The sequence below is a fragment of the Prionailurus bengalensis genome, chromosome C2 (assembly GCF_016509475.1).
Source record: "Prionailurus bengalensis isolate Pbe53 chromosome C2, Fcat_Pben_1.1_paternal_pri, whole genome shotgun sequence".
In the NCBI taxonomy this organism is placed as follows: domain Eukaryota; kingdom Metazoa; phylum Chordata; class Mammalia; order Carnivora; family Felidae; genus Prionailurus; species Prionailurus bengalensis.
Genome location: NC_057350.1, coordinates 108,679,348 through 108,693,757, shown reverse-complemented (window position 1 = coordinate 108,693,757; position 14,410 = coordinate 108,679,348). Strand labels below are relative to the sequence as shown.

At 35.1% G+C, this 14,410-nt stretch overlaps 1 protein-coding gene across 2 annotated transcripts in view; it reads left to right on the top strand.

Moving 5' to 3' along the window:
- The window catches only part of LEKR1 (leucine, glutamate and lysine rich 1), a 185,210-nt gene that overhangs the window by 144,600 nt on the left and 26,200 nt on the right, over positions 1 to 14,410 (top strand). For both annotated transcript variants that reach the window (XM_043595048.1, XM_043595049.1), the window contains one exon: positions 8,188 to 8,281. In XM_043595048.1, the coding sequence (XP_043450983.1) occupies positions 8,188 to 8,281 (94 nt within the window). The remainder of the gene's footprint in view (positions 1 to 8,187; positions 8,282 to 14,410) is intronic.

The window sequence follows — 14,410 nt, the reverse complement described above, 5'->3', positions numbered from 1 at the left end:
CTAAGAAGGGATATGCCCCACCTCCAGGGTAGAGATCCTCACAGTGACTTCCAGGGGGATTTCCGAGTTGTGATGGAGAGGCTCTACTCCGTGTGCACCTCCCAGTGGGAGGTCTATACTATCCACGCCTGACTGCCACCAGACTTGGCCACTTAACTTGTTTTTGCCACTGATATGTGAGAGAATACACCAATTCTGAGTAGACGACTTAACAAATCCAATGTTTTGGAGATTTTTCTTTTCCATCTGCCACGAAAAATAGCATTCCTGGGTTAAGAGTTGCTCCTTGCGCTATATCCTGGAACAAACCATGTGGAGCAGAGTAGCAGATGACACATAACATGAGCAAAAAATATACTCTAGTACTTTAAGCCTCTGAGTTACAGATATGTTTGAGATGTCTCTGAAATATAGAGTAGTCAGATGGTGAGTTGGATTCATGAGTCAGATACTCAGAGAATAGATCTGAGCAACAGATAAAATTTGGGAATTGTCAGCATCTAGACTGCATTTCAAGCATACGAATGGATAAGATCATGTAGGGAAAGAATTGAGAGGAAAAAGTGCTGAGAAACACGAACATTTAAATGACAAGTACAGGAAGATGAGTCTGTAAGGGAGACAGGAATGTCCACATATTTGGAAGAAAGCCACAAATGAGCTGGTTTTTTTGTTTTTTTAGCTTTCCAGAGATTTTATTTATTTTTTTAAAATATGATTTATTGTCAAATTGGTTTCCATACACCACCTCACAGTGCTCATCCCAACAAGTGCTCTCCTCAATTCCCATCACCAAAAAAAAAAAAAAAAAAAAAGGTACAGAGAGGGAGGCAAACCATAAGAGACTCTTAAGGACTGAGAACAAATGACCTTTTTAATGTAATCTTTTGCTGTCCTCATTCTTTGTTTCTTCTGCTTCAGCTTAGAGATTGCTAAGCAAGCATCAGAATCTTCTGGGTGCACCCCACACTTTGAAAGATAAATCTTCCTTTTACATTACTGGATTTTGAGCACCATTTGGACAGGGATCCTGCCTTCCTAATTCACCTCTGTCCCTGTCCCTAGTGTGCATAGCTGATAGTAAACCTCACCCTACTAGTCACCTGCCCGTTCCTTCACCTTAGTCTTTCCCTTTGATTCCTTTTCCTCTGCATACTGAGTCTACGCTGTGCTCAGGCTTTATCACTAATAGTGTTTTTATAAATATTGAGTAGCTACAAAGAAGGTTAACATAGGTATAAAGTATAAAGAAGTAATACAATGAACATCTATGTATCAACCACTCACAGTTTAGGAAAAAGAACCTTACCATTAGCTTTGAAGTCCCTTTGTGCTTCTCCCCAATTCCACTTACAGTGCCCCATTCCCCAGAGGAAAACACCAACTTAGATTTTGTGGTTTTCAACAAACTAGGCATAGAAAGGAACTTCCTCAAATGGATAAAGAACATCTATAAACACCTACAGATCAAACCTGATGTTTCTTTGCTTCACTTTATACTTTTACCAAGTAACATAGTATGTTTATATTCCTTTAAAAAGTTAGACTTTGCATATATTTTATCTTCATAGAAATAAAATGTATTACCCAATTTTTTTTTCTTTGTGCTCAAGATTATGTTTCTAGGATTTGTCCATTATGGTACATGTAGTTGAAAAGCATTCATTTCTGCATCTGTATTCTAAAGTATACCACAGTATCCTTCCTGTTTTATCTGTATTCTGTAAGTTCTGATATATAGCAATTTCATTATTGTCCAATTCTAAGTATTTTGAAATGCCAGTTATGATTTTTTACTTGACCCATGAGTAATTCAGAAATACATTTTTTAATTGCCAAATACGTGGACATATTTTACATATATTTTATTATGGGGTTTTTTTTTCTGAGAATATGGATTGTAACAGTGCTGTTCAGTAGTATAAAGTGAAACACATATGTAATTTAAAACTTTTTAATTGCCACATTAAAGGAAAAACAGGTAAAATCTATCTTAATATATTTTACTTAGCTCACTATATCCAAATTATAGTTTAAATATGTAATCATCTTTAAAAATTATCACAGATATCATAGATTTCAAATCTGGTGTGCATTTTAAATTTAGGTACATCCTTATTTGAACCAGTTACACTTTAAGTGCTTAGAAGCTACATCTCGGGGCGCCTGGGTGGCGCAGTCGGTTAAGCGTCCGACTTCAGCCAGGTCACGATCTCGGTCCGTGAGTTCGAGTCCCGTGTCAGGCTCTGGGCTGATGGCTCCGAGCCTGGAGCCTGTTTCGGATTCTGTGTCTCCCTCTCTCTCTGCCCCTCGCCCGTTCATGCTCTGTCTCTCTCTGTCCCAAAAATAAATAAACGTTGAAAAAAAAAATTTAAAAAAGAAGCTACATCTGGCAAGTGGCTACCATATTGGACTATATCAGGTTAATCGGGCAACAGTTGTTTGAAATTTGCTGCAATTTACTTTCTGGCCTAGGATGTAATCAATTCCATGTGAGCTGGAAAATAATTGTGTGTTTTTCTACTAATTGGGTTTATATATATATATGTGTATATATATATATATACACATATATATATACACACACATATATATGTGTATATATATATACACATATATATGTGTGTGTATATATATATGTATACGTATATATATATACACACCTTAAACCAATTATATATATATATATATAAAACCAATCTATATATAAACAATTTATATATATATATATATATATATACACACACACACACCTTAAACCAATCTTATTTGCATTGTTAAAATCCTCTATTTTTATTGAATTATTTTTCTGCTTGACCTTGGGTTGCTGCATTACACATTACAGGAAGACCACTCACATAATAGCCTGGAGTTGTGTGGTATACATTTCCGTGGCTTTTTATGATGGTCCCAGAGACAGACTTACAGTCTGATGGACCTGTATTGAAATCTACCACTATAGTATGGTTTTGACAATTTCTCCTTACAGTCCTATAAATTTTGCTTTATATATTTTGAGGTTGTTTTAACAGGTGCATATAAATTTAGACTATTTATGGTGAATTAACCTGTTATTATTATAAGCCCAGAATGATTTTGTCTTAAAGTTTACCCTGTCTGATGTCAATATAATTGCATACTTCTTTTCTTTTAATATTTCCCTGTTACATCTTTTCCAAAACAATAATAATAATAATAAGGAAATCTTTCCATGTCCTTATGTTTTAGGAATGTCTCTTATAAAGAACATATAGCTCAGGTTTGTTTGTTGATCAAGTCTGTTTCTCTTTTTTAACTTATGAGTTTAATTTATTTACCATTACTATCATTGTTACTTTAAACTTTCATTTTTTCACTTTTTTTTCTACTGTTTCTACCTTTGGGGCCTTTGGATGGAGGGGTATTGTTGGAATTTTATTTTCTTTGTGCTTTTCATCTAATGGTATATTCTATTTCTATTCTTTTAGTGTTTACTTTTGAAATTGTACCATACATACTTAATAAAGTCTAAAATTAATATCTCAAACTCCCCTTGAATCATGCAAAGACCAAAGAACACTTGAGTTCTCACTGTTGGAATCCTGACATACAGTATGTAGTCTTGTCTAGTGTTCTAATTCTATCCTTTTGTTAGCCCCACTAATTATACATATTCAAAACTATTATTTTTATATAGATATTTGCTTATAATTACCTACACGCAGGGCTGGCTACATAATTTTCAGGACCCAGTACAAAATGAAAATGTGGGGCTCTTGTTCAAAAAGCTACAAAGAAGCTTTGTCCCTGCCTTCACAGTCTCTCTTTCAATCTGACATGGTGTTTTCTTGATGACTATTGAATGTTGTGCTCCCATGGGCATGGGGAAATCGTGGAGTGGATGCAGGCTTTCATAAGCACCCTGTGCCCAGGGTGGCCAACCCCCACTCTCCCTATACCAGTGCCTCAGCCTGGGCCCACACTCAAAGCAGAGGAAGGCAGCAGATTCTGGGCAAAGGCTGAGGAGCAGGGGCTGGAGAACCATCCCGGAGAGGCAGGGAGGTGGCAGGAGGTACAACTATATGTGAGCCAAAGCTCCATGACCTTGGTACATGCTCAGTTGTCCCATCAGACCTCACATAAAACACAAATTTAAAGATAAAATTATTAAGAATTTCTTGAGAGTGACCATAAAGCATTAAATCCGAAGCACAGGACCCCCTTCTGAAATTGGGCCCTGTACAACCGTCTTGATCACGTGCCCAAGAAGTCTTCCTTGCATCTGAGTTTGCCAGTTTCTTTGCTTACCATCTCTTCTTGCATACCTCACCTTCCTTCTGAGATCTTATCTCTTCCTGTAAAGCATATTCTTTAGAAGGTTCTTTAGTTAAAAGTCCTTTAGCTGGTAGTAAACCCTCCAATTTTGTCTGAGCATATTTTATTTCAGTCTCATTCTGAAAGATAGCTTTGCTGGGTACCCAACTTTAGTTGGTGGTTCTTTTCTCATAAGATTTTGAACATATTATTTTGCTGTCTGACTTCCTTTGTTTGTGTTGGAGAATGGGCTCCTTTGAAGATAATGGATTTTTTTTCTGTTGCTTCTTTTAAGATCTCTTTAACTTTGATGTTCTTCAAGTGCACTACCAGATGCCCAGATGGGAGAGTTATTTTTATTTATCTTGCTTGGAATCCATTGAGTTTCCTAGATTTGTGTGTTAGTGTTTTTCATCAATCTGGAATATTCCTCTCAAAAATTGCTTCTTCCCCCTTTTCTCTTTTTCTGAATAATGAATAGATATATATTAGATCTTTCACTCTATCCACCATATATCAACTTCTCTTTTATATTTTCCACTTCCTGTACTGCACTCTATATAATTTCTTTAAATCTCCCTTTTAGTGTATTACTTCATTTTTTTAGCTGTGAATAATCTGCTACAGGACCATGCACTGTTTTTCATTTTGATTATTATATTTTTAATTTCTTCAAGTTGGATTGGGTTCTTTTTCATATTTCATTAGTCTTTTAAATCAATCCTTTATTTCTTTGAACATCTGATTTTATAGTCTGTATCTGAAAATTCAAAACTTTAGAAAGTATGAGTTTAATTATGCTGTCATTATGTCTTACTCTTTCTCTTACTGGCTTTTTTTTTTCTTTTACAGTTTTGTAATTTAAAAAAAAAATTATGATCTCATAGATTTTGACTATCTGTAGAAAATCTTTGAGTCCCAGATTGAAGATAGATTGCTCCTGAAAATATCAGTATTTTTCCTACCTGTTTTTCCTACCAGGCATCTGGAGGCAAAGTTAACCTATTACCACTATAAAATATCTTTTCAACGTGAAGCTCTTTGAGCCACTCAGGTAGTATGAATTCACAATACAAACCTGCATTAGGGTTAGTTTGTGTTTACAGATTCTTGTGAGAGATATATATCTTTCCCTCTACCTAGCACCCATATTCAAAACCAGTAATTTTCCTTTTGTACCTTGAGAGATGTTATTTGAATTTTACACATGCTAGGTGTGAATTTCACACATATGTTACACATGCAGCTCTTTGAGATGCAGCTTTATGCAGGTGAGTTTACTGGTAGACTCTTCTCTCTTGAGCCCTTCATGGCTGTGAAATTTAAAGCTCAAATTCATCAGATTTGGAAAGTACCTTCAAGGTGAGAGTTGCTTTCAATGCTCTACTTATAGTTGGGGGTTCTTCCTTTTGCTTCACTTTTTTAAGGTTTAGTTTGGAATAGTTTTATATTTATATAAAAGTTACAAAGACAGTACAGAGAGGGTTTATGTTTCTCCTTGGCCCATTTTTTATAACCATGACACATCTGTAAAAACTAAGAAACTAACATTGGTGTAATACATTTAGCTAATTGTTGATAATTAACTACAGTTTATTCATATTTCAATAGGTTTCTACTCATATCCTTCTGTTCTTTCACTTGAGTTTTGTTCTCCGCATCCTTCCCACATTTTGTCCGGCTCACTGATGAATTTAAAGATTTTTTCAGAAGTTAAAAAATGTTTAATTGGGCGCCTGGGTGGCTCAGTCGGTTAAGCATCGGACTTCAGCTCAGGTCATGATCTCACAGTTGTGAGTTTGAGTCCTGCATCGGGTGAGCTTGGGCCCTGCTTCAGGTGAACACAAGCCCTACTTTGGGTGAGCACGAGCCCTGTTTCAGGAAAAAAAAAAACCATGAGCCCCATTTTGGGTGAACCCCGCTTCTCTCTCTCTCTCCCCCCTGCTTTCCATGCCCCTTGTGGGATTCTCCCTCTGCCTCTCATGGGATTCTCTCTCTGCCCCCTCACCCACTTGTGCCCCCCCACCTCAAAAAATGTTTACTTATTTTAAGTAGGAAAGTTGTCAAGGTACCTAGTCCAACATACTTCTGGAAAGAGAAGTCTGGGAGCTTTTTTTTTTTTTCAATCTGCTTCCCTTAAATGATACTCATTATCCTGGTTACCAAGTCAAACATGTCTTCTTATGCTTGTGTCCTTAAAATTTTCTAGCCTAGAAATGTAGGCACTATTTTTATTATGGTAAAAAACATGTGATAATATTGTAAGAGTGAGACTAGAAAAGAAAACAAGACATAGATTGAAGGTCTGTAATAATACTATAGGTGAGAGATAAAGTCAAGAACCTTAACAAGGCAGTTGTTGGTGGGAAAGGAAGAGAAGAAATAGTTTGAGGTGCACTCAGGAAGTAAAATATAGAATTTGGTCTTGAATGGATGTAGTAGAACATGGAGAAGCAAGAGTCAGAGAGAACTCAGAGATTTCAAACCAAAGATTTGGACTCCTGAAGATTTTCAGAAGTCAAAAAGAAAAGCAAGATTGCAGCAGGTGATGGTGAATTTGTTTTTTTGATGTATCTGGTTGTTAATGGATCATTAGTGTGGCGATGTCCAACAGGTAGTAATAAATGAAAGTCACAGTTTTGAGAAAGGAGTCAGAACTAAAAGGAACAGGGTGATGATGGAAAACAAAGAGATTAGAAAGAGGAATAAGCAATGGAGAAGAATCATCTGTATGGAAACTAAGGAAGGTCATGATTCTAGAAAAGGGAAGGAACCCTAATCAACAGGTGCAGTTTTGCCACCAGTGATATCCAAAGACTTAATTTCAGTGCCCCTCCCTGTGAAATGCTCTTATGGGGCACCTGGGTGGCTCAGTCAGTTAAGCGTCCAACTTCAGCTCAGGTCATGGTCTCATGGTTCCTGGGTTTGAGCCCCACATCAAGCTTTGTGCTGACAGCTCAGAGCCTGGAGCCTGCTTCCAGTTCTGTGTCTCCCTCTCTCTCTGCCCCTCCTCTGCTCATATTCTGTCTCTTTCTCAATAATAAACATTAAAAAAAAAAAAGCTCTTATGAATCTTTTGCTCTTACCTCCAACCAGAGGATTATGAACTAAGCTTTAAGATCCATTCATATGGGGGCGCCTAGGTGGCTCAGTTGGTTAAGTGTACAACTCTTGGTTTCCACTTGGGTCATGATCTCATGGTTCATGGGTTCAGTCCCCACGTTGGGCTTTGTGCTGACAGCATGGAGCCTGCTTGGGATTCTCTGTCTCCCTCTCTCTCTCTGCCACCTTCTCTGCTTGCTCACTCTCTCTCTAAAAAAAATTTTTTTAAAAGGTCCATTTATATGGATTAAAATATTAAAATGTTTTTTGTTTCCAATTTTCTAATATGTTTTGTACTATACCATTTCTCAAACACTACCCTCTCCTTAATTTGGTTTGTTCCTATCAGTACTTGAGACAGGTAAAAGAAAAATAAATCTAGCAAGAACTACCAACATGTGTTGATTTTATGGCATATCCCAACATATTTTCTTTTTTTAAGGAAACAAAATATCGTCTAGTGTTAGAATTTAGTCGTAAACTTTGGAACCATGATGTGTGATGTTTTATTATATTTATGACTCCACATATGTTGTTACTATTTCATGCAAAAATAATAACATAACTTATTAAGCAAAAATTAGGAGAAAAATACTGATGAAATACTTACCTTGTATGCAGTGTTTGTAAATTTCTGTGAATGGTTAAAATATTATCTAATGGTAGTATTTATAATTGTTAAAGAGAATAAACAGACTAAGTTGTGAAATAGTATTCTCTGAGCCAGGAACTGCAATTTAGGAAGAGTGTCAGGGGGAGTCTTGATTCATTTGTTGGGTTTATGGTTTTCAGGGAATTAATGCTGATTTCACATCAGAAAAGCATCGAGCAGCTGCAGGAAACCCTTAGACAGAAGCTGCTGAATGATGATAACTGGAGAGAGAAGGTAACAATAATGTAACTTTCATCAGCATGTGTCTTATTTGCTTTTTCAAAATTCTGTTTGCCAGGAGACTATTCCGGATATCTTTGCTTCTATGCACATTTTGATTCCTTCTGGAATTTCCTAGGCCAAACATACTTATAATGTGTGTCTTTTCCATAATACTAGACAACATAATAGGAAATAAAAAGGTAAGAACAGAATTTTAAAACTTGTAAAATTAAGATGGCCCCTAGTTCTCATGTAAAAGTTTAATTTTTATTTTTAAATATTTTACCTTTTTCCTGTAAAGTGACAGAATCTGCCTTTGACCACATCCTTAAAAGCAGGGGAATATTAATTCATTCTTGTAATTTCTCTGCTTTTAAGAAGATAATGTAAGAGAATGGAAAATGACAAGATTACTCAGTTATGAACTTTTGGCAAAGTAAAAGGAAAGTATTTAGCTCACTCTTTTTAAGGAAAATATTTTCTCTTAGAGGATTGAAAAATGCATTGATTGTTGGCTTTGGACTTCTCTAAATTTTTCAAAGTTTCAGTCATAAATATGTATTACTTTAATAATTTTAAGGAATTCAAATAATATTCTAAAAATTGTTGGTCCCTATCTTCTCAGGCCATGTACAACTCTAGTCATTGAGACTATAACCATGATATCCCTGTCACAAACTTCTGATACTCCTTGATTGATCCCTGGACCTTATCCTGAACAATGTCCTGAAGCCTTTCCAACTCTTTCTCTTGACCAACTGATACCTATCCCTAGCACTAGCCTTCATCCATGGTTTTTTGATACCATTATAAATTTGCATCTAGTACTAGAGCTAGCTAGTGAAATTCAGATTGCTTGACTTAAGCCCCGACAACCTGTTTGGTTATATCAGATTCTTCTCCTTGGTGACCAGACCCTATAACTTGTAACTTCAAGCAATAAGCAGTGACTACATTCAAACTAACATCTCCACCTGGACTCTTCACTCTACCATCCACCAAACTTAGACCCTTTAGATATCATTGCTGGCTCAGATGAGATCTAAATTTTTCACTTTCATTTCCAGTATTTACTCAGTTGGCCATACACAGGCATTACTGGCCCTCTACATATGAATCTCACTTCGCTTGTCCCTCAGGGATAGCACACTCAGGCTGTAAGAGAAATGATCACTAGAACAACAGTTCTATAGAGGCAACAATTAAAACTTAAGAATGGACTAACGGTTGCTCTAAGTGGCTCATTCTTATTTTGAAGTATGGGCTTTTTCTTTTCCATCTCCTAAAGCCCACATTTTTTGAATTTTTATTAGTCTTGGGGTACTCAATTGGCTATTCTTAGTCACTTACTCCATCCTTACCAACCCATGTTTAAAAATACAAAAAAGATGATCAACCTAACCAGCAATCCAAAAAAGGCAAATTAAAACAATGAGAGATTATTTTTTACCCATCCAGTTGACAGAGTGGTTTTGGCATTGTGGTAAAGTCTAGTAAGGTAATCTTTCATACTCACTGTTCAACGGGCTGAAAGTTACAGCAACCCTTTGGGAGCAATTTGGCAGTATGTATGAAGAGATATTGTAAACATCTCATCTTTTGATGCAGAACTTTCACTGACGGAATTAGTGTGAATAGAGAGTCACAGATTCTTCCCTTCCCTCAAATGCCTGAGCTCCTCTTAGACTGATAGAGTGAACCTTCCAGCCTTTGCTTGTATAGAAGTTCTTTATCTCCTTGGTCACACCCCTGAAGGACTTTCAAATACAATATACCGTAGAAGTCTCTGCATTTATGATCTCTTCATATACTGCTTCTTACTGTACCCTGTCCATGAGGTGCTAACACAAGTAGACCAAGTTAGTGTTAGCATCTGATCATATAAAAAAGTATTATGATCTTGCTTCATGCTGTTAATTTGATGATGCAAATAAACCTATGTAAGATTTTCTAAGTTCCTACTGAGACCATGATATCATTCTCATAAATTAATTGTATCATAGACATATTTTGGCATGTATAATTTTCTATGATATAAATGGGCATTTCATTTTGTTGAGAGGACATGACTTCTTATTAATAAATCTTATAATTTAGCTTGGCAGTAAATCCAGATCCAGACCAGTAAAGCCAAGGAATGATAATTAAGTCTTGGCTGTGTTAGTTATTGAGACTATGAATAAAAAGTTCCCTAAAAGTCCTCTCATGAGAAAGGAGAATCACTACTATGACACTGTCATCTCTTTCTTGGGTCACTGTGCCTTTGTGTAGGAATGAAATGTTCCCTTTACAAATATATAATACACATATTAGAATAAACTTCATAACTTAAGTGCTTTTAGCATTCAAAAAGAGTAGATAGCAATTTGTGCCTCTGCTTAATTATTTTAGAGTATGTAAAAAGCACATAATAGAATCAATAGTTGCTATGCAACAAAGATGGCACATTTTAAAATAACTGTATATTTACCAATTGCCATAGATTTTTGTTTATTTCAAGTATTCTTTGATGTGAAGAAAATAAATTATTGTGTATGGTGAACATTTAAAATTGGTTCCAAGTTAACAGTGTTGTTACGTTTCAGTTAAAACTTTTGTAATTAAGAAATTTCCTATAGCCAGAGTGCTGACATTAAGTGATAGTCATGTATTGACTATTACTTTGTAGTGCAATAAACAAATTCCAACCAAATATTTTCTTAGATTATTACTAAGATATCATCACATTTAGGAACATTTTAGAATTGTATTACCATTGACCTCATTTTAAATAGTACATAAAGCATTTAAAACCCAATATTTTATGATAAGTTCATCCCTGTACATTTTGTTATTTTATAAGCTATCCTTTTAAATTTCATTCATAGTACACTAAAACACATTAGGAATTATTCAGCCATTTGGCTCGTCTATTTTGAAGAAGAATTTGATATAACCCAATAGTTAAAACAAACAAACAAACAAACAGAACCTTACCTCCTGGCTGAGCAACTGGATTAATAGTGAAAACCCAAGGGAGGGGGGTAGTTTACCTCAAGAAGTAGGCAATTCCAGCATCAAAGGAGGCAAACCAAAAAAATATCAAGTTCTTCAAATAGAAGAGCCAAATGGCTGAATAATTCCTAATGTGTTTTTGTGTACTATTAATGAAATTTAAAAGGATCGCTTATAAAATAACAAAAGTACAGGGATGAACTTGTCATAAAAATATCAGTTTTCATTTATGCGTTATAAATATATGACTAAAAACAATAGTGAGAGCACACTTTAATTTTTAAAATTATACCATGTAATTTTCAAAATTGAATTAATGAAATCATAGAATTTTAGATCTGGAATAGCCTGCAAATATCATATGACTTAAACCTTTAATCAGGATAATAAAAATAGTCTCCATTAATTAGAGTGTTTACTATATGCTAGGCCTGGTGCTCAATGCTTTCCATAAATGTAATTTTAATTATTATAAAATTATTATTCCCATTTGCACATGGAAAAAAATAAGGCTCAGAGAATTTATGTAAGTTGCCAAGGTTATATAGCCAGGAAATGAGAACCGATACAAACCTGGGCAGGGTGGGGGATGAGAGCTAAATACAAAATGCAAAAACTTCTGCATTTGACCTATATGAACTAGCAGGAACCAGATTTACCCTCCCTCCTAAACAAGTAAACCATTGGGAAAAAGATAGAAAACAATGGTTTGAAGACACTAGATATCAAACAATGATTCTTATAGATGAGAGACAAATGAGGTGAAATCTGTGATTGCCCAGACTTCGTTCCTTGAAAGAAATTTAAGGCCACAATACAGGAAGTGTGAATCTAGGTAGTTTGGCAGATTCTTCGAATTGAAGAGACCTGACAGATCAAGGTGGCTAGAATTCACAGGGTAGTGTTCTCAGGGGAAAGCTGCACACAGAAATAATGCTGGAGATCTACGAAGAGTTCCCATAAAGTATATCCATGGTTAATGCATATGTGTGGGGAAACTACTCAAAGGCAGAGAAAGACCCATGAAAAGACTAAAGGGCAGTACCAAATGCTCACACATGGCCAGACTGGGAAACTTATAATTTATAGGGCACTGGGTAAAGTTCTCAGAAGAGTTTTGCATCAGCAGTAAGGAAAAATTAGCCCTAGACTAAATGCTGAGCTGATCCTGCCTAACAATTTTCAAAGGAAGAACTAAAAAACTCACGGTGATTCCAATAAACTTAACTGCATCCCACAACAGAGTTCAATAATATTCATAGGAATACAGAAATATTCAGCATCTAATGAGGTAAAATTTACAATGCCTGGCATTCAATCAAAAGTTGCCATTCAAAACAAAACAAAACAAACAAAACAGGAAAACTCATAATGAGAGTAACTCATAATGAGAGAAAAATCAATTAATAAAAACTGACTTAGAAAGGCACAGGTATTAGAATTAGCAGACAAAGACATTAAAACAGTTATGATAACAGGATTCCATTTGTCCAAAATCTGGGGGAAAAATTGATCATGTTAAGTAGAGATATGGGAGATATAAAAAAGATCTAAAATGAACTTCTAGAGATGAAAAGAACAATATCTAAGATGAAAAGTACACTAGATGGGATTAATATCAGATTAGACCTTTCAAAAGAAAAGTTTAGTGAAATTGAACACACAGCAATTGAAACAAAAATAGAAAACTCAAAACAAACAAACAAGAACATCAGGGAGCTATGAGACAAATTTAAATGGACTAATATATGCATATTTGGAATCCCCAAAGGACAAGAAAGAGAAGAAAGGACAGAAAAAATATTTAAAGAAATAATGGCTGAAAAATTTAAGAGTTAATGAAAACTATAGACCCACACATGCAAGAAGCTCAACAAACCTCAAGCACACCAAGGAACATTATAATCTAATTGCTCAAAATAGTGATAAAAAGAAAATCTTAAAAACAACCAGAGAATAATAGACATATTATATAGAGAGGAACAAAGGTGAGGATGACAACAGTTTTTTCATCAAAGACAACATAAGCAAGAGGAAGGTGGGATTGAAAGTACTGGAAGAATGAGGGGCCTGGGGGTGCATGCTGCCAATCTAGAATTCCAAACAAAGTGAAAATATCTTTCAAATATGAGGATGAAATAGACATTCAGAAATGAAAAAGCTGAGCACATATATCACCAGCACACCCACACTATGAGAAATGTTAAAAGAAGGCCTTTGGTCAAAAGAAAAATTATACCACATGGAAATATGGATCCACACAAAGGAATGTAGTATATCAGAAACGGTATTGATGGCAGATTGGACCTTCTAATGTGGATAAATATATGAGTCTTTTAATTATATTAATTTCTTTAAAATATAGTTAACTTTGAAACAAAAATATTAACAACCTTATGTGAGAGTTATAACACGTAGAAGCAACATATATTATAAAAATAACACAATGTCTAAGAAGGGAAAAATGGAAGTATACTGTTGTGAGATTCTTAATTCAATACATGACATGATAAATCACTAGAAGATAGACTGCTTTAAGTTAAAGATGTATTCTATAAATTCTAAAGCAACCACAGAAGTAGAAAAAGAATTATAGCTAACAAACCAGCAAAGGAAATAAAATTGAATTAAAAAAAAAAAAAAAAACCTTAAGTCAGAAGAAGACAAAAAAAAAAAAAAAGGAAAAGGAAAAGGAAAAGGAAAAGAGATGAGATGGGCCAAACAGCATATAACAAAATAGATTTAAAGCTAATCATATCAATAATCAAGTTAAATGTAAGTCATCTAAACTGGGAGCAAACTTTTTCTATAAAGGACTGGTTAATAAATATCTTTGCTTTGTGGGGCATAGGCTGTCTGTTGCGACCGCTCAACTCTGCCCATTGTTGCTTAAAAACAGCCATAGACAATATACAAATGAATGGGCATGGCTGAATTTAGTCAGTGGGCCATAGTTTGCAGAGCCCTGGCCTAACTATCCCCATTAAATGATAGGATTGTCATGTTTGATAAAAATGCAAGACTCTACTGTATTTTCCCTCCAACAAAATACACTTTAATACAAAGAAATGTCTTAACAAGTAAGTTAAAATAAAGGATGCATAACACAAATAAAATATATGCTAACACAAATCAAAAGAAAGCTAG